Below are 17,071 nucleotides of genomic sequence, written 5' to 3' on the forward strand. Positions count from 1 at the left end.
ATATAACCAGACAAAGCCGACACGAAGGGCTTCTCATCGTATAATACTGAACTGAGGCCCCATCTGGTCGAGGCTCTCGGCTCTCATTATCTTGCTCGGGCCAACTGCGTGCAGCATGACGAACAGAACGCTGGGGATAGGAAAGGGCTGCCCACGTCAAACCTCAGACGGAGCCGGACGTCGAGCACAAATGATGGCTCTGGGGACTTGGGACGCGAATGGTCCACAATAGACAGCCAGACTGGCGAAAGGGACGCAGTGACAACGGACGAGCCTGGAAATAGGGCGGCCGAGCTGCCTCAAACTCGACCCCAAGTCGTAGACCACAACGGGTCCGAACCCAACGACTCCCTGACAGCAAGACAAATGAAATTCGGTCCACCGTGGGATAAAAAGCCTCGATACCTTTGCCTCCCGGCTATCAAGAGCCGAATGGATCGAAGTGAGATCAGACCAGCAATTCTGGGATCGGAGCCTCGTCCGGCATGGCCATCAGAGGGGGGCCCTCGGTGCCTTGCAAAACCGGGAGCGAAGAACAGGCAAGGGGAGGAGTGACAGCATGTGCTGCGGCGAGAGTGAGATGGATAGACGGCGAAAGGGCGAGGCGCAAGGGCAGGAAAGAGGAGGGCGAGGACTGGTTTTAAATCACCTTGGGCCCAGCTTGTGGCCTGAGGCACTAACAGTACGGGCGAGACGTGGGACGCTCCTTCGCAGAAGTTCCCTGCCCCCTAGACTGGGGGGGAAGGGGGTGGCGGGCCACCTTCTGATTACGGAGCAGCTTCCAAGGTTTCTGACGGCTGCGGTGGCACCGGCTCTCGAGCTTCGTCTGACAAAGCTGCTGGTGGGATATCTGGACTGGGTATCCAATCCGCGGGCCAACTTTCTGGATCGAATCACTCATCAACCTCGTCTCCCATGTATTCGTCCACCGTCCAGGCCTCCTGATCGAAACGGCGCTCCATCTGCTTAATGTGAGAGCTTCGAGTACCACCAGCCCGCCGTTCCTCTCCCACGATCATGTTGGTTCTTCGGTCAACCGCCTCAACTATCGCGTCGACCTTCTTTGCCGGGAGAAGTCCACCACATCCACCTCCACGCCCCAGCAACGGTAGCAGAACAACCCCGAGGTAGCTTGACTGACGTCTCGCTCGGCCCCGATTCTCTTCAGGAAAACGAACCTCCCGCCCATATCTGTCTGCGTCGCCTCGCCTCGCCGTGCACCCCACCGCCCCTCCCCGCCCCGCGCCGCTTTCATCCTGGCCGGCTGCCGTAGCCGACCACCACCATGCCCGGCCTGCCAGCATCAGTCGACCTGGACGAATGTATATCGCGCCTCTACAAGAAGGAACTCCTCGCCGAGTCCGTCATCGAGGCCATATGCGCCAAGACGAAGGAGCTGCTCATGCGCGAGAGCAACGTCGTCCACGTGCGCGCCCCCGTCACGGTCGTCGGCGACATACACGGGCAGTTCTTTGACCTGATCGAGATATTCAAGATAGGAGGCTGGTGTCCCGATACCAACTACCTGTTCCTAGGTACGCGTTGCCCCTTGGCCAGACTCGAAGAGCGATGAGGAACAGCTGCTTCACTCCCCAACTTCTCTGGTTCTCTCCCCCTACCTGCCCGTGCACACCGCTGACAAGCTGCGACCACCCGGAACAGGCGACTATGTTGACCGCGGCATGTTCAGCGTCGAAACCATTTCCCTTCTTGTCTGTTTGAAATTAAGATACCCCAACCGAGTGCATTTGATCCGAGGCAACCACGAGTCGCGCGGCGTAACGCAGTCCTACGGCTTCTACACCGAATGTTCCAGGAAATATGGCAATGCCAACGTCTGGCATTACTTTACAGACATGTTTGACTTTTTGACGCTCAGCGTTGTGATAAACGACCAGATCTTTTGTGTACATGGAGGTCAGTCAACATCCACAGAAAACCCAGTGTTTCTCTCGCCAGGAAGAGGACTGTGCTGACTATGATTGGATCCTCAGGGCTCTCCCCCTCCATCCACTCCATCGACCAGATCAAGATCATCGACCGATTCCGCGAGATCCCTCACGAGGGACCCATGGCCGACCTGGTCTGGTCCGACCCGGACCCGGAGCGCGACGAGTTCTCCCTATCGCCCCGGGGCGCGGGGTACACATTCGGCGCGCAGGTGGTCAAGAAGTTCCTCTCCGTCAACAACATGAGCCACATCCTGCGAGCGCACCAGCTGTGCCAGGAGGGCTTCCAGGTGCTGTACGACGACCGGCTGAGCACGGTGTGGAGCGCCCCCAACTACTGCTACCGGTGCGGCAACATGGCGAGCGTCCTCGAGGTGAGCGACACGGGCGAGCGGTTCTTTAACGTATTTGCCGCCGCGCCCGAGAACGACCTGCATAAGGACATGCAGCAGCAGGGCGCCGACAAGGGCCCTGACGGGAACACCCTGCCGGACTACTTCTTATAAGGCCACGAGAAAATTGGGGAGAAAGAGACACAATACTGGATAGCTGCCTACACTCAGCCGTGTGAATACTCGCGCACTTAGACATGGGGGTGTTTATGATTAAAGACTCATGCGCAAACAAATGTCACGAAACATAGACTATGGAGGGCCGGGGGTCATCAAATAACGATCAATTCTGGAGCCCGGTTTCTCTGCTCTTTTCTTTTTCCCCCTCCCCTTGCACGTAGTGCGCGAATCTGGTCGAGTGCTGGTAAGTAAGCCAAAGAAAAACAGGGCAACCGGCGTAATAGAGCATGGACCAGATGGACGGATCAGCTTTCCCACACCTCAAGCCGTCCCGTCCCTCTCTGGTCCAAGTCTTCTTTTTTTAAACGCTCCTCCATTGGCAGAACTCCACCCCTTCCTGGGTTGATCCAACGTTGGCCCACCCCGCCCTAAAGGCTTCTCGCCTCTGCGGCAAAAGGAGGCCAGGTTTCCGAGTCGTAGTCGCGCGAGAGAGAGCAAACATGATAACTACTCTTGCTGCCACCTACTCCCAGTCCTTGGAGATATCGAAGGACCACTCAAATTTCAGGTGCTCCTTCTTGTCGTCGTCGACGAAAGAGGAGACTGCGTTGTAGTGGCCACGGGCCAGCATGCCGGAGGGGGCCTCTTCCTCGTTGACTGTAGGGGGTGGGAGACATGTCAGCCTCGGCTCCTAAAAGGGGGAAATGGTAAGCCAGCGGCGTGGGGGGAACCTACATTTTTTGGTGTAGACAGGCTGCTTGTCGGTATTGGGAGCGTAAGAGCCCTGTAATCCTGTCAGTACCTCCCAACTCCTTCGCTTATCCCCAGCCCTGGCTTGCACGGGCCGGGGCGGGGGGTGGGTGGGCGAGACTCACGATCATCTCGCTGTCCTTGGAGACCCTGACGCCCTTGCGCTTCACGATCTGGACGTAGTGCAGGCCGCTCAGGATCTCGTGCTGGACGCGGAAGGTGGCGGACATGGTGAACTTTGCGCCCTCCTTGATCTTGAAGGGTTTGTCCTTGAGGGTGCTCTCGCTCCCGGCCGTGGAGAGGTCGATGGTGACTGGGGAGCGGCCGGGCGAGTCCATGGCCAGGGCCTCGATGATGCAGACGCGGGGGTCGCTGGGGTCGGAGAGGTCCTTGCCGCCGGTGAGGCCGAGGGACTCCTTGTACCGTTGGAGGGACTCGTCGTTCGAGTCTGTGTGGGCGCGCGGGAAAAGGAGTCGTTAGCGATCATTGCGGGGTCAATTCGGATGATATGCGTGCTCTTTGGCCTGGGCGGTGACCTAGCAACGCTTGCCATGCCACAATGTCGGTGTTGTGAAGATATGAGGAGACGTGAGGTCCCTCTCTGCATTGTCTGTCCTTCTCCGGCAAAGCAAGAAGGGGGGTTGGGCATTGTGCAGACAAGGGAGACCCATTCTCGCCAGGGCCCACGAGAGGGTGCCGGTGCGGATCGTGAGAGGGAGTATGTCCAAGGCGGTGGGCGATGCAAGTTCTCAAAGAGAAGGCGGTCGCCGGTGGAGCAGAATAAGGTGCCAAGATGAAGATAGTCTTGCCTTAGGTTGGGGTCTTTGAAGCTGAAGGTTGACCTGGCGGGGCTCATAGTCGGGTGGGTTTCTCAAAGAGACACCCAATTGCAGGTCACAAAGCACTTGCTTGTTGCGATGGAGTTTGGGACGCCGCCATTGAAGGCACACTTGTTTGCAGAGAGGCCGATGTGCTGCCCATTGATCGTGACCACTTCGCGGGTAGGAGGGTTTGGAAGCTGTCGATCGACATACCCATCTGTTGATATTCAGCTAAGCTCTGCTTGGGCTGGGACAGCTTGTAGCCCTGGGTCTCCTCGGGCATCGTGTCTTCGTCATGGTGTGAGGCCATCTTGGGCGGCTGTTGAGTTCCAAGCGGTGATCGGCTGGTATCTCGAACTGGGATCGTGAGGTCACGGAGTGCTGTGGGAAGGGGGGATAGTTCGGTTCGGTGTGTCGATACGGTGAGCTGAGGGACCATCAATCGGCCGCGACAATGAGGCGGACAGGTCTACCACATGTATTTATTGCCAGCTGCCAGCCTGATGAGGGGCACAGGGCCACAAAGAGCGGGCCGCCCATACCTGGGTAGTGGGGTCCATTATGCATGACCGACCTGGCCTCGCTGTTCTGGAACAGGGCGCGGCCTCTCCATCCGGGAGCCAACCAGCCAATCTGACCAAACAGGCGCAAGTTTTCTCATACAAGAACGGTCTGGAGACTGGAGAATGGAGAACTGGAGATCGTCTCCCTGCTCCCTGCCGACGGTGACAAGCTCCAATCCATGAGCCAAGAATAGGACGGCCGTCAGGATAGATCACTCCTGCCGGCCGTGTGCTTGGCCAGCGTAGTCTATACTTGTAGACTACGCCGTAGACTCCTGTGTGCGCAGTATCCTTCTCTGCTACCCTTCCAAGTCATACACAATAGGTAGATTGCAGGCATGGATGCACGATGTGCACGTAGACTTGCAGGACATGGACCTACAGTACTTGCACCTACAGTAAAAGCCGCCGCCCCTCGCTCACACCGATGCCCCCGACTGCGGCCGCTTTCCCGAGGCTATGCTTATCACCACGCAAGAGCAGATTACGAGTCCCTCATGATTCTGATGTCAATTGTCATGCAAAATACCGTACCAAGGACGGCCATGGATAGCATCACTGGGCCTAAGGACACCTGTTCCTGGAACGGCATGACATGGCTGATATAGTCTGTATAGTCTAGAGCGGGGTCAAGGATGTGAGCTTGAACGGCCACGGCTAGCCACCGGGCCGGATGGCTTGATCAAGGGAGGTTGATCGCATGGTTCGAAGCTTGAGCTTGAGTGTAAGCTCGAGCTTGTTCCCCTGTCCGCGACTCTTACACTACCTCGAAGGTACCTGGCTGCTGCAAGCGACCTTGGGACAAGTAGGTTAAGCTGGTGCTCAGCATCTAGACTACACACTTTCAACCGCGAGTTCTCAGAGATGCTACCTTGGCAGTTTGGCACGCTCTATTAGGTAGGCAAGAACAAACGCGGAAAGAGCACACCGATTGGCTAGGTGCTCTGTGCCTACGAAGCGGTCGATCGTATCGTGGTGGGACGTTTGGGTAGCAAAACGGCCAAATCCCAAGACCAGAGCTGTCAGTCTCCGGCCGACAGCTCCCATTCTGGGGGTCCGGTCCCACTCGGCAAAATTGGGCTTCCAGAAAGGAAGCGTTGCACTGAGATCCGGGCCACGGGACACGTTAGGCAGCTGTGAGAGACCTGGGCGAAATTCACACCAAACTGGCATCGCGACCTTAACAGCCTGAGCCCACCCGAGCCCCTTTCCTCTCCTCACCCAGTGGCCCTGCACCCGCATAGACAAGCACTACGGAGTAGACCCCACCCATATTGGACCCCCCCCCCCAGCTCGTGCACCTCATCTTACCAGGTGGTTAGATACTCCAGCATCTTCACCACATCCGCCCCCTCATACGGTCGCCTTCGATCCGAACCATCCAGACTGCCTGTTAGCAAGAACGACTGTTTCCCCGTACATCGCATTTCATCCCAGGCTCACGATAGCCCTTTTAGAGCAGCACCTTCCTTGCCTACAGTACAGCCGTTAGATTACATCAAGTTTACAGTTCTGACCGACTGCGCGCCCCGCCCGTCGTGAAGACCCCCTTTCGCCGGCCCCGTCCCTTCTTTCTCCACCCAAAAAGTAGCGCGTAACGGGTTCGGCGCACAATCTTGAGACCTTCGTCTTTGCCCACCGAATTGGCCTCAGGTCTCGTTAGTCAAATCGCACACAAGCAGGTGAGGGAGGCCCGAGCTTTTTGGCATTGTCGCATGGGCTGCGTCCAGTGCACGCGCTGACTCGATTTATGCAGCCAGGTGTCGACAATAATCTGCTGCAGAGCTCGTTAGTGTCGCATCGCCTTCCGTCCAAACCTAATACCCACGCTGGCGGAGACGTCGATTCCCTCTCACCACCGTCTTGCTCTGGTCCACCGACCTGGTCGCCATTCTCCCTGACGGCCTGCGTAAACTTTATCCTGTCTATCAAGCTTGCACAATAAGCGCATTCACCATGGCGCCGGCAGTCACGAGGCAGTTGCCTGAGAAGCGCAATCCCTTTATGACCGCGGAGGTGCCAAACCGTACGAGACCTTGCGCGCGTGGCGCCAACGACTGGGTTAGAAGAGAAGCTGACAAGTCCGCTGCAGACACCGACCTTGTTTCACGGCGCCGCCTGGGCCAGACCCAGCTGACCGCGAAGATGGTCGCGGCCCTGCCCGGCGCCGAGGTCGACCCGTCCAACCTCGGTGTCTTCGACTACGCTCACCTACGCGCTCCTCTGCCCAAGGGCATCGTTTCCGGCATCTTCAAGTCGAGCCCGAATAGCTACTTCCTCATGCGCCGAAGCAACGACGGGTTTGTCTCTGCTACTGGAATGTTCAAAGCAAGTTTCCCGTATGCCATGGCCGAGGAGGAGGAGGCAGAACGTCGGTTCATCAAGTCTCTGTCGACTACCAGTCCCGAGGAGACCGCCGGCAACGTGTGGATACCTCCAGAGTCTGCAATAAGCCTCGCTAAGGAGTACGGTATCGAGCCTTGGATCCGCGCTCTGCTGGACTCCGCGGACATTCTGGTGTCGAACGCGACCGAAAACAGCCCCCCGAAGCGAATCAGTGCTCCTCCAAAATACTTTCCTACCGCGTCCGCCACCACTCTCGTCCCGCCTACGCCGACCTCTATGCGAAGCACGCGCAGCCGCCGATCAGCCAGCCCCACCAAGGCCTCCTCAAGTCGCCGCAACGTTACCGCGAGCCCGCGCAAGCGATCCGCTAGAACCGCAGCATCGCAGCCCGAGGCGAGCGAGACACCGAGCAGCAGCCGCAAGACCTCTCTCACCAACGGTGACATCCCAGTCCTCGCCCCTGGCGAGGCTCTCAAGGTCGAGGAGCTCAAGGTTGAGCAAGTTGACAAGGGGCTAGCTGGCACACTCGAGACCGTCCAGGAGGAGCCAAAGGTGAAGGTGAACATCGATCAGGACGTTAAGGTCGAAGAAGATGGCACCGAAGTCGAGCGCACCAAGGTGGGCCTTCAGATGCCCTTCACCGCAGGCGGACCTCCAAGTGCGGACGACGCAGCTCGGATGATTGAAGAGGCGAAGGCTATGGTCGCGACTGCTCAGGTAGATGTCGCCGAAGCTTCCGCCGAAGCTTCCTCCAAATCTGCTAAGGGCAAAAGGAAGGCAGAGGATTACGAGGCTGACATTGAGGAGGAGGGTGCGGAGGGCGAGACCACTCTCGCTCTTCGACCGAGGGCAAAGAAGGTCAAGACCGAGGTCGAGCTGCGCAAGGACAAGGTGAAGAAGCGCGCGTTGGTGGGCATCACCTTTACGCTGGCAGCCGGGTAAGTGCACACGACTCAGGGACCGACCGTGCTACAAGAGCCACATGCTAACAATCGGGCAGAGCTTTGATCCCCTATGCGATGAACTTCCTGTGAGATTGGGCACACGTAAGGAAACGACAGGGCTGTGTGTAGAGGATGTAGGAAACGGCACGGTGTTTGGACAAAGAACGGGCCCCTGAACGGACGAGATTTCTTTGCTTTTCGGCTTGGACTGCGGAGTTTAGGTGGTCGGACATTTCTTCACGTGCAGAAATATGCTCTCAGGCCCGGGGAGATGTCACATTTGACGGGACATGCTTGATACGGCATCACGGTGCGTCTCGCCCTCCTCGCTTGCGTGATCTCGTTCGTTTCAACGAATATCTAGGCAGAGGAGTTGAGAGGGACGGATTCTTTGTAACTAGTGTACACTTCTGGTCTGGAATTGAACCTTTATCACTCAGTTGCGCCCCATGTTTTGAAAGTCCCGTCAATACTTGCTGCCACCACAGATCTCTCTTGAAGCTTAAGTCTGTCTCCCTGGTCCAATTGTCAGCAGCCCTGTCCGTTCCGGGACAAGCCAATCTGCCGCCGGTTACCGCTCCGAATGAGGCTAACCTGTATTTTGGCTGCATTTCCCACCAAATAATATTTCACCTCTGCTTTTCCCCTTTCAAAAACTTCCAAGATGCTTCCACACTTGGCTGTGTTGATCAGGTTGCTGATCTTCACGGAAGCTCTCAGTGCCCGTGCATGTGAGCTCCAAGGCACTGCAGTGCCTTCATGATTACCATCATCATCATTCGTGGCCAGTGTCTTGCGAGGTAAGCGGTCGCAAAGGTGAGTCGGCTCTCAATGGCCGGTGAGGCGGGCTCACCCTCGCGCCCCAACCCGCCGAGGTTGGAGAAGCTCGGCAATGGGCGGCTTTCGTGGGCAGGGACGATCTAGTCGACTACCCCTCCGCCCAGGTTGCTGAGAAACCGCCGAGCTCTAGAGAAGACCAAGCCGTATCTCTGACATTTTGTTGTCGAGCATCGCGTCTCTGCTTTTACCAGCTAACACACAGTCACAATGCGCCCTGTGTCCACAACATGGCGGAAGCTCGGCCTGCCGAGGCGACACTTCTCGTCCTCGCCTCGCAGGCTGGATAACTATGCCTTCATCGGCTTGGGCCAGATGGTGAGTTCGTCCCGCTCGGCACCAAACACACCCCGCGAAACACGACTGACTGAGTCTTGCTAGGGATTTCAAATGGCTCGCAACCTCCAAGCCAAACTCCCCCCGAGCGACAGCCTGAGAATATTTGACATCAACCGTGAGGCCATGCAGAAGCTGGCAGGGGAAATGGCAGCTTCGCAGGCCGGAGGGGCATCTGTTGAGCTGGCGGACAGCGCAGCAGATGCCTCCAAGGAAGCAGTGAGTGTTTTCTCTTTCCAACCCACGCCCTCTCCTATCCGCCGCCTTTTATGATGAGACAAAATGTTCTATCTATGATCTAAGTTGGGGTCAGCTTGCTGGCCCTCCCGTGATTATCCAAACATATAAAGCCAATCCTCTGATACCGGCACCTACAATTCCTTCTTGGAACCACTCAGAAAAAACCAATGCGGAGTTTCCGGCAGGGTAGCTAACCAGTGTGGCCTCACAGGATGTCACCATCACTGCACTCCCCGAGCCTAGCCACGTCAAGGCCGTGTACGCCTCCATCCTAGAAGCCAAGCCCAGCCCACGGCCCAGCCCGCGCCTCTTCATCGACTGCTCGACCATCGACCCCTCGTCCTCACAGGAGGTGGCCGCCCTCGTGACAGAGGCGTTCCCGGGCGGGAAGGCCCACTTCGTCGACGCGCCGATGTCGGGCGGGATCGTGGGCGCGGCGGGGGGCACGCTGACGTTCATGCTCGGGGCGCCGGCGGAGGTGGTGCCCAGGGCCGAGCCGATCCTGCGGCGCATGGGCAAGAACGTGCTCCACTGCGGCGGGCAGGGGACGGGCCTGTCGGCCAAGCTGGCCAACAACTACCTGCTGGCCATCAACAACATCGCCACGGCCGAGGCCATGAACCTGGGGATGCGCTGGGGGCTGGACCCCAGGGTGCTCGCGGGCGTCATCAACGTCAGCACGGGCCGGTGCTGGCCCAGCGAGGTGAACAACCCCGTCCCCGGGGTCGTCGAGAAGGCGCCCGCGGGCAGGGGCTACGCCGGCGGGTTCGGCATCTCGCTGATGCGCAAGGACCTCCGGCTCGCCATGGTCGCGGCGCAGGAGGCCGGCGCGAGGCTCGAGCTGGCCGGTGCCGCCCGGCAGCTGTATGAGACTGCTGAGAAGGACGAGGCTTGTAAGGGCCGGGACTTTAGTGTAGTTTATAGATGGCTCGGGGGGAAGGAATGAGATGAGTGTGCGTTGAACCAGATTGTCGCTTCCTGAATTGTTCTGTGATTGTGCAAGTAAAGAACTGCGGTTAAATACCGCCCACTGACTCGTCAACTGACAAGAAGAACGTGCGTCCCGTACAGCGAGTCAGATGATGGCGCTTGCATATCGTGAATGCCGACCTGCTGTTACCGGCGGTAGGTCAGAATTAGGAGCCTGGCCGTAAGATCTCACATGGCAAATACATGGCAAATACATTGAAGGGCAGGCACTCAAATTTAGGCCAACTGGATGAGCCTATCCCCAGTGGTCGAGGCTATCCCCAGGAATGGTGCAATGAGTCTCTCTACCTGTCAATTCCGGCGCCGGTGTTTTGGGGCGAGCGGGTGCAAAACAGACCGCCAACTTGCACAATTCCCGGCACGACTCCGGGGGCACAAAAGCCAGGCCCGGAGCACAGCTGCTCCGGGTGTGCCAACCCACCTCGCTAGCGCCCGTGTCTGGGCACGCTACCCGCGCTGGTTACCCAATTGGGCCGTGCCTGCAATCCTGCCTCGTCGTGACCAATCCTCCTTCATGGCCGTCTGTTCGCCCGCTCGCCTCGCTGTGTTTTCCAGCGCGCCATCGACCATTTTACTATGGGAGAATACAAAAACACGTGCGCATACACACGCACACAAGGATTTGGCAAGCAACTTATCCGCCCGAGATCCCGTCCCAGGCGTTGACCGTCGGGACAATCGACCCCCAGAGCCTGCCGTCCCTCCCTCAACTCAGCCCAGCCCGGAATCCGGCTGAACAACAATGGGGAGTACAACTTGGCACCATGGAGCTCATTTTGGCACGATGATACGCTTCACCTTGGCTGTCAGCACCCACGGACGGTAGTAGTCCATGAGTGATGATCCTTCCGGCCCACGTCGGTGTCCTGACATCTACAAGGCTCTTGGTCCCCCGGATCTATTGTCCCGTGTGGTCGCCTGGTTGGCAGGTGTACTCTAGCGTGGGTGTGTAGGGGCTTACGGAAACACACCCATGAGTTTGCCGCACCTAGGCCCCGTTTTTCTCGTTCAACGGCCTGGGCCTTACTTATACCTGGGTAGGGGTGTAACTCTCGTTCCTATGCTGTTTTCTCTGCTTTTTTCTTTCGTCCTTGCCCGAAGCGTGATTTCGATTCTCCCGGCGGTCTTTTCCATTATTGTGCGCGAAAGCTGTGTTCACTCGGTCCGCTGTGCTCTGTCCTTGTAGCGTGCCTCCCCCCCGAGTCCCTACCGGTACACTACAGCTCTATCCTATCCCGTCGACGAATTCGGCCGAAGGACGACACCCGTCAGCACCGCCGCAGGGAGGGCGTCTCGTGGTCAACATGGAGTGTACAGAGGTCAGCGAGTTGTGTCCGGTAGAATACACGACACTCGGCTACTACCCGAACAAGCCTCTCAACATCTTTTGCGCCGTTGCTTTCGGCCTGGCCTTGGTAATCCAACTGGTCATTGGGGTCTGGAAGAAAACGTACGCATTTACGGGCTTTATAGTGGCCGGGTGTGCACTCGAAGTGGCTGGTACGTATTTTCTTTCTTCGTTCACGAGGACGTGGTCACGACCACCAGGACTTGTTGCCTCCGAGATCGACACTTCAGCCTTGTTACACCAGGGGTCACAGACGGAGATTTTATGCAACAGCTCCCAACGGTGCTTGTCCGCGAAGCGCGTGCTGTTAATTCGACATGACGATCAAAGAAGGATGGTGCCCAGCTGACAAGACATCACATAGGCTACGCCGCTCGCGTCCCCCTTAACGCCAATCCCTGGAACTCGCAGGCCTTCCAGACGCAGATCTGCGCAATCGTCCTTGCCCCTACACTGACGTGTATATCAATCTACCTCACGCTCAAGCACCTGACCATCGCGCTGAACCCCTCCCTCTCGCGGCTCAGGCCAAGGCTGCTGCCCTTCATCTTTGTGCCCGCCGACGTGAGCTGCCTCCTGGTCCAGGCCATCGGCGGCGCGCTGGCGGCGAGCGGGGGCAGCAAGAACCGGAAGCTGGTCGACGCTGGTAACCAGGCCATCATCGCGGGCATCGCGCTCCAGGTCGTGGTGCTGCTGGCCTTCGGGGCCATGAGCCTGGACTACTGGCTCAGGGCGAGGAAGTGGGTGCGCAGCGCCGACGTCACCCCTTCGGCCCTTGCGCTCTGGAACGACAAGAAGTTCCGGACGTTCGGGTACGCTGTGTTGGGGGCGTATATTTGTGTACAGATACGGTGTATCTACCGGTAAGTTGGCGCGTTTCATCCTCGTCTTTGAAGCCGTTTGTAGCCCTGTATACTGACCTCGCGCAGAGTTGCTGAGATGGCCGGCGGATGGGGCAATGAAATAATGCAGGACGAGCCATCCTTCGCGGTTCTAGACTCCTTCATGATGCTTATCTGCGTCTATCTCTTAAGCTGCTTTCCGCCAGGAATCTTCTTCCCGCAGATGGCCGGGGGTTCAAAGTCAGCACGCGCCAAAACCGGAGGTCCAGAAAGCGCTGGCGAGGAGAGCCAAGCAGAGCAAGGCGGGCTGGCCGTTGACCAAGAACCCAAGGAAGGGCATCTGTCAAAGCCAGAATCATAAAGTATATGTGCAACGCTATGCTTTAGCTCTAACAACGATCTCAATATTTCTAGAAAAGAAAACAATATCAAATAGACCACAAACTTCACACCTCACCATGGGCTTACAACTCCTGCACCTGATCCTGCAGTCTCTGCAGCAGAGGCTCGTTCTCGCCCTCCGTACCTCCGTACGCGAGTCTCTTATACACCCCGCCGGATACCTTTGCCACCCTCCAGGTACCCGCCTCCTTCGCGTCAGTGAAAAATTGCTGGTTATCTTCAAAGCTGCGCCCGCCGCTCTCCGGGAGGTAGACGTAGGTCCAGACGCCAGCAAAGGCGTTCGTCGCAGCGAAGATCAGGAATATCCAGTACTTGAGGTTGTTGAACAGGAGCGGGCTGAGCAGCGTCACGGCGAAGTTGGCAAGCCCCCACACGATGACGGATATCGCAGACGCCTGCGCCCTCGCCGTCGTCGCGTAAATCTCGGTCGGGATGAGCCACACGGTCGCGAGCCAGCCGATGCCGAAGGCGCCCGTCGCGATGAAGAGCGTGACGGTGCCGAGGATCGCGGGCGCGCCGAGGCCGCCCTCCTCGGAGGACGGCGACGAGGTCATGGCGAGCGCGCCGAAGAGCGTGAGGAGGGCGAAGCTGGCGGTCAGCGCGGCGCTGCCGCCGAGGAGGAGCTTGCGGCGGCCGACTGCGTCGATGAGGATCCAGGCCAGGGTCATGAGGAAGAAGTAGGACACGTAGTTGGCCTGTGTGATGTACTCTGCCATCTTGACGTCGAACCCGAGGAGCTGCGTGGGAAGTGGTCAGTCATGTGTCCAGAAGCCTACGCCAGAAGAATGGGCCTACCTCGAAGATCTGAGGGCCATAGACTGAGACGGCGCCGTAGCCTGTCAGGGCCTGGTTTATCTGGCCCATTACCACGATCACAGTAGGATGGAACGTAGGCTTCCCGGGAGTAATCATGTTGGTGTATGTCACTGGTTCATCATCCTTCTCCTTCTCATGTGCCTCGAACAACTCCTTGGCCTTCTCCTCTCCCTCCTCCTCGCCGTAGATATCGACCAGTGCCTCCTTTGCATCATTTTCCTTATCATGGAAGATGAACCACCGGGGGCTCTCAGGCAGTCTCTCGATGACCAGGAAGAGCAGCACGGGGTACACCTGCATGACCACAATGGGAGTCCGCCAGGCCCACTGGTTCGACTTGCCGAGCGTGTGAGTCACGGCAATGTTTATGGCGAAAGCCATGTTGAGCCCAAAGATGTTCATCTGAAACTCCTGTGCCAGCGCCTTGCCCCTCGCGCCGTCGCTGCTCAGCTCGGAGCTGAACACCGGGATAACGGCGTCAATGCCGCCCACGCCCAGCCCCATGACGACCCGCCCGACCCAGAACATATGGATGGCGTGTTGAGTCCACCCTCCCAGCCCGGTGAGGAACATGATCAGGTTCCCCAGGCTCGCCGTCGCCAGACAGGCGAAGATGGCCTTCTTGCGGCCGTGGTTATCCGACAGCCAGGAGAAGAGTACCGCGCCGAGGGAGCAGCCTAGGTAGTAGACCGCCACGAGAATACCGACCATTGGGTCCTCAGGGCCAATTCCCATGGTTTGCAAGTAGTCCTCATTCGTGTTGATGAGCGACATCATGCCCTGGTCGTAGCCATACAGGGCAATGGCTGTCGAGCTGAAGAGGACGACCTCTTGGGTCTTGGACAGGCTGAACGACGGCATCCTGGCGGTGGTGCTGCTGGCCAGTGGAATGTAGATCCGGGGTGGTGATTTTTTCCTCCGAATAGCAGACAGGAATTGAGCCCTGAGACTTCAAGAAATCCAGCCAAGGGAAAATAAGCAAGGAAAAGAAACCCTTCCAATTCCAATCCTCACCATACAGCAGAGGTCAAGCTGGGCGAGGTTCTGCAGGCTTGGGGAGTGTTGGGGAGGAATGGGTGTATGGCGGTGAAAATAGGTGTGGCGGGACTATTAATTGTGCAGGCGAGTGACCTGCCTGCCGTGAGCTAATGAACGGCACCACGGGGTCGGGCGTGTGGTCGCAGACATGACGATGGCGGCAGTAGTGTTGAAAGATTTGGATCGTAGTGCCATGCACCTGCGCCGTGGGGATACGTCATTGCCAGCCCACGCGACTCCCACGACGCCCACTTAAGCGGCGCGCATCAGCCGGGCAGGCGGCTGGCTAGACCGAGATGCGGCGATCCACACTGCCGATCGACCGCAGCCGGGCAGGCCAAAGATGATGGGATTTATACTGGAATTTTCTTCCTTCCCTTGTAGCTATACTGTGCGTATATTGAACCCAGTCACGTCTGTAACAGAAGGGTCGCTTACCTAGGTAAGCCGGGCCCCAGGCTAGACACACCACGCCTGTATGCACCTTGTTATGCAATGCATTGTCATTTAAAGGTTATCATGACTAGTTAGAGAGTGTTGCTTTGCACATAGGGTGTTCAACTCCAGTACCGCCCAAGTACAGCCAGAGAAACGAGATGAGTAACAACACAGAAAGGGCAAAGCGCCATGTTCCAGACGAGCATCATTCCAGCCCGAGTACCTCCTTCAACTCCTCCGTCTCAGTATGGTCTGCTGGATTACGCATCCGACGGCACCACTTCAACTCCCCGCCCTGGAAAAGCCACTCGCCGCCGTTCTGCGACGTCGGCCCACCAGACAGCGGGTGGCCGGAGCTGAGCCCGGACCACATCGAAGACAGGGTGTTCTCCAGCGTGCTCTTCTTGAGGTAGCTCGGGGTCGTGGCCCCCGGCCGGAGCGACGACACCATGCCCAGGATCTTGTAGATCCGCACGCTCGGGTCGGCGCAGATGGGGTACGCGGACCCCGTGTCCTTGGCATAGCCCGGGATGCAGATGGCCTCCCCGCAGCCGATGACCGTGAGGGTTATCTTGGCCTTGGACAGCTTCTCGGGCGGCATACCCTGCATGAGCGCTTCCACGTACTGCTTGCAGCTCTGCTCGGGGCGGTGGTCAGTGTTGGTATCCCCGCCGCGCGTGCGCTTCAGCAGCTCAGGTCGGGTGAGCAGGACTTACGCCGCAGTGGAAGTGGCGGACGAAGACGACGAGCTGCCGCTCATCTGCAGGCTTGTCCGTGTAGAAGGATTTGAAGGGGACGTCATTCCCATCTTTGTCCTTGATGAGGACTTCCCCGGCCTCGCTTAACGTCTTTGGATCAGGCAGCTCACGGTGGGCCGCCTCCTTTTCGTCGGTAGCACCCATGATGCGCGTTCGTTCCCAATGTTGTCGATAGCGTGGGACCTGATGCGTTCTTTCCAGCAGGAATGAAAGAGGGCAGAGCTGTACACGATGGCAAAGCTGACGGCCAAGGCCACCAGCGGAAGGATCTTGGTCGCGGAGTTGGTCACTCGAGCCAAGTTACACACTGGCTTAGTTGACAAGGTTCACCGGGGACGGGGGAGGGGTGGTTCTGTAGCGTGTCTGAAACGTCGGGGAACGTGATGTTGAGGAAAGCGCAGTTCTGAATGAGATTACCACAGCGATCTAATTCAAGCAGAAGAACTAGCTGAACAGAGTATTTAGACAGGAATATGCTAATTCACGGTGTGTTGAGAATATTTGTAATAGAAATTGACTGTCTAATGTTTTCAGATATCTGAGACGGTTCTCACGTCGAAATGGCAACAAAGGCACAATGTGGCAGTGAAGAATAGTTAATTTACAACTAGGGTTGCCTAAGAAAAGGAAAGAAAAGCAAGAACTGCTCAAAGGTCAGATCGCAGCTGTTTTGGAGGCCACTTGGGCTGATGAGATAAGCCAACCAGACGGGCCCACAGTCAGTGACTGGGCCCAGCGCGCGATTAACCCGACGGCCCTGACAATATCCTTTTTATTAAATTAACCGTTGAAGACAACATAGTGTCCTATAATCTGAACAATGAATTTGAACTCGAGATCTTTAAGACAACAAGTGAGAGGAAGAATCAAGTCTGTCTTGTTTTAATGGACATTATTTGGGGATCATAAACTCACTGTGGCATAACAAGTAGCTGTTGTAAAAGCAGACAGCTACTGGATTATCTCGCAGACCAACATTCCAGACGTGGTCAGATGCAGGGTCTACATGTAGTCATACTTGTTGAAGGATAAATGGTGAAATAAGCTTGGTAGTAAAAGGGCACATGCCCAGGATAATGGCATTACGATGTGTTCCTACTTAGACTGATGACCTACCTGGCAGGCCTTGAGGAAATTTCTG

At 57.3% G+C, this 17,071-nt stretch overlaps 7 protein-coding genes across 7 annotated transcripts; 4 read left to right on the top strand and 3 right to left on the bottom strand.

Annotated features, from left to right (window-relative positions):
- Positions 1-1,285: 1,285 nt before the first annotated feature.
- INS49_000224 (uncharacterized protein) lies at positions 1,286-2,455 on the top strand (the record flags this gene model as incomplete). Its single annotated transcript, XM_043161062.1, has 3 exons — positions 1,286-1,535; positions 1,663-1,917; positions 1,995-2,455. 3 exons carry the CDS (start codon positions 1,286-1,288, stop codon positions 2,453-2,455), a joined length of 966 nt encoding a protein of 321 aa, XP_043029568.1.
- Positions 2,456-2,984: 529 nt separating this feature from the next.
- On the bottom strand, positions 2,985-4,342 carry INS49_000225 (uncharacterized protein; the record flags this gene model as incomplete). Its single annotated transcript, XM_043161063.1, has 4 exons — positions 2,985-3,118; positions 3,197-3,245; positions 3,337-3,659; positions 4,246-4,342. The coding sequence occupies 4 exons, from the start codon at positions 4,340-4,342 to the stop codon at positions 2,985-2,987; spliced, it is 603 nt and encodes a 200-aa protein (XP_043029569.1).
- A 2,209-nt stretch (positions 4,343-6,551) lies between these two features.
- Positions 6,552-7,975, top strand: INS49_000226 (uncharacterized protein; the record flags this gene model as incomplete). Its single annotated transcript, XM_043161064.1, has 3 exons — positions 6,552-6,621; positions 6,688-7,879; positions 7,942-7,975. 3 exons carry the CDS (start codon positions 6,552-6,554, stop codon positions 7,973-7,975), a joined length of 1,296 nt encoding a protein of 431 aa, XP_043029570.1.
- Positions 7,976-8,932: 957 nt separating this feature from the next.
- INS49_000227 (uncharacterized protein) lies at positions 8,933-10,244 on the top strand (the record flags this gene model as incomplete). Its single annotated transcript, XM_043161065.1, has 3 exons — positions 8,933-9,040; positions 9,104-9,277; positions 9,510-10,244. The coding sequence occupies 3 exons, from the start codon at positions 8,933-8,935 to the stop codon at positions 10,242-10,244; spliced, it is 1,017 nt and encodes a 338-aa protein (XP_043029571.1).
- Positions 10,245-11,592: 1,348 nt separating this feature from the next.
- Positions 11,593-12,839, top strand: INS49_000228 (uncharacterized protein; the record flags this gene model as incomplete). The annotated part of the gene is made up of 3 exons (XM_043161066.1): positions 11,593-11,788; positions 12,001-12,499; positions 12,566-12,839. 3 exons carry the CDS (start codon positions 11,593-11,595, stop codon positions 12,837-12,839), a joined length of 969 nt encoding a protein of 322 aa, XP_043029572.1.
- A 103-nt stretch (positions 12,840-12,942) lies between these two features.
- On the bottom strand, positions 12,943-14,557 carry INS49_000229 (uncharacterized protein; the record flags this gene model as incomplete). The annotated part of the gene is made up of 2 exons (XM_043161067.1): positions 12,943-13,617; positions 13,676-14,557. The coding sequence occupies 2 exons, from the start codon at positions 14,555-14,557 to the stop codon at positions 12,943-12,945; spliced, it is 1,557 nt and encodes a 518-aa protein (XP_043029573.1).
- An 820-nt stretch (positions 14,558-15,377) lies between these two features.
- On the bottom strand, positions 15,378-16,074 carry INS49_000230 (uncharacterized protein; the record flags this gene model as incomplete). The annotated part of the gene is made up of 2 exons (XM_043161068.1): positions 15,378-15,809; positions 15,889-16,074. The coding sequence occupies 2 exons, from the start codon at positions 16,072-16,074 to the stop codon at positions 15,378-15,380; spliced, it is 618 nt and encodes a 205-aa protein (XP_043029574.1).
- Between the last annotated feature and the right edge of the window lie 997 nt (positions 16,075-17,071).

The sequence above is a fragment of the Diaporthe citri genome (genome assembly GCF_014595645.1).
Source record: "Diaporthe citri strain NFHF-8-4 chromosome Unknown scaffold_1, whole genome shotgun sequence".
In the NCBI taxonomy this organism is placed as follows: Eukaryota; Fungi; Ascomycota; class Sordariomycetes; order Diaporthales; family Diaporthaceae; genus Diaporthe; species Diaporthe citri.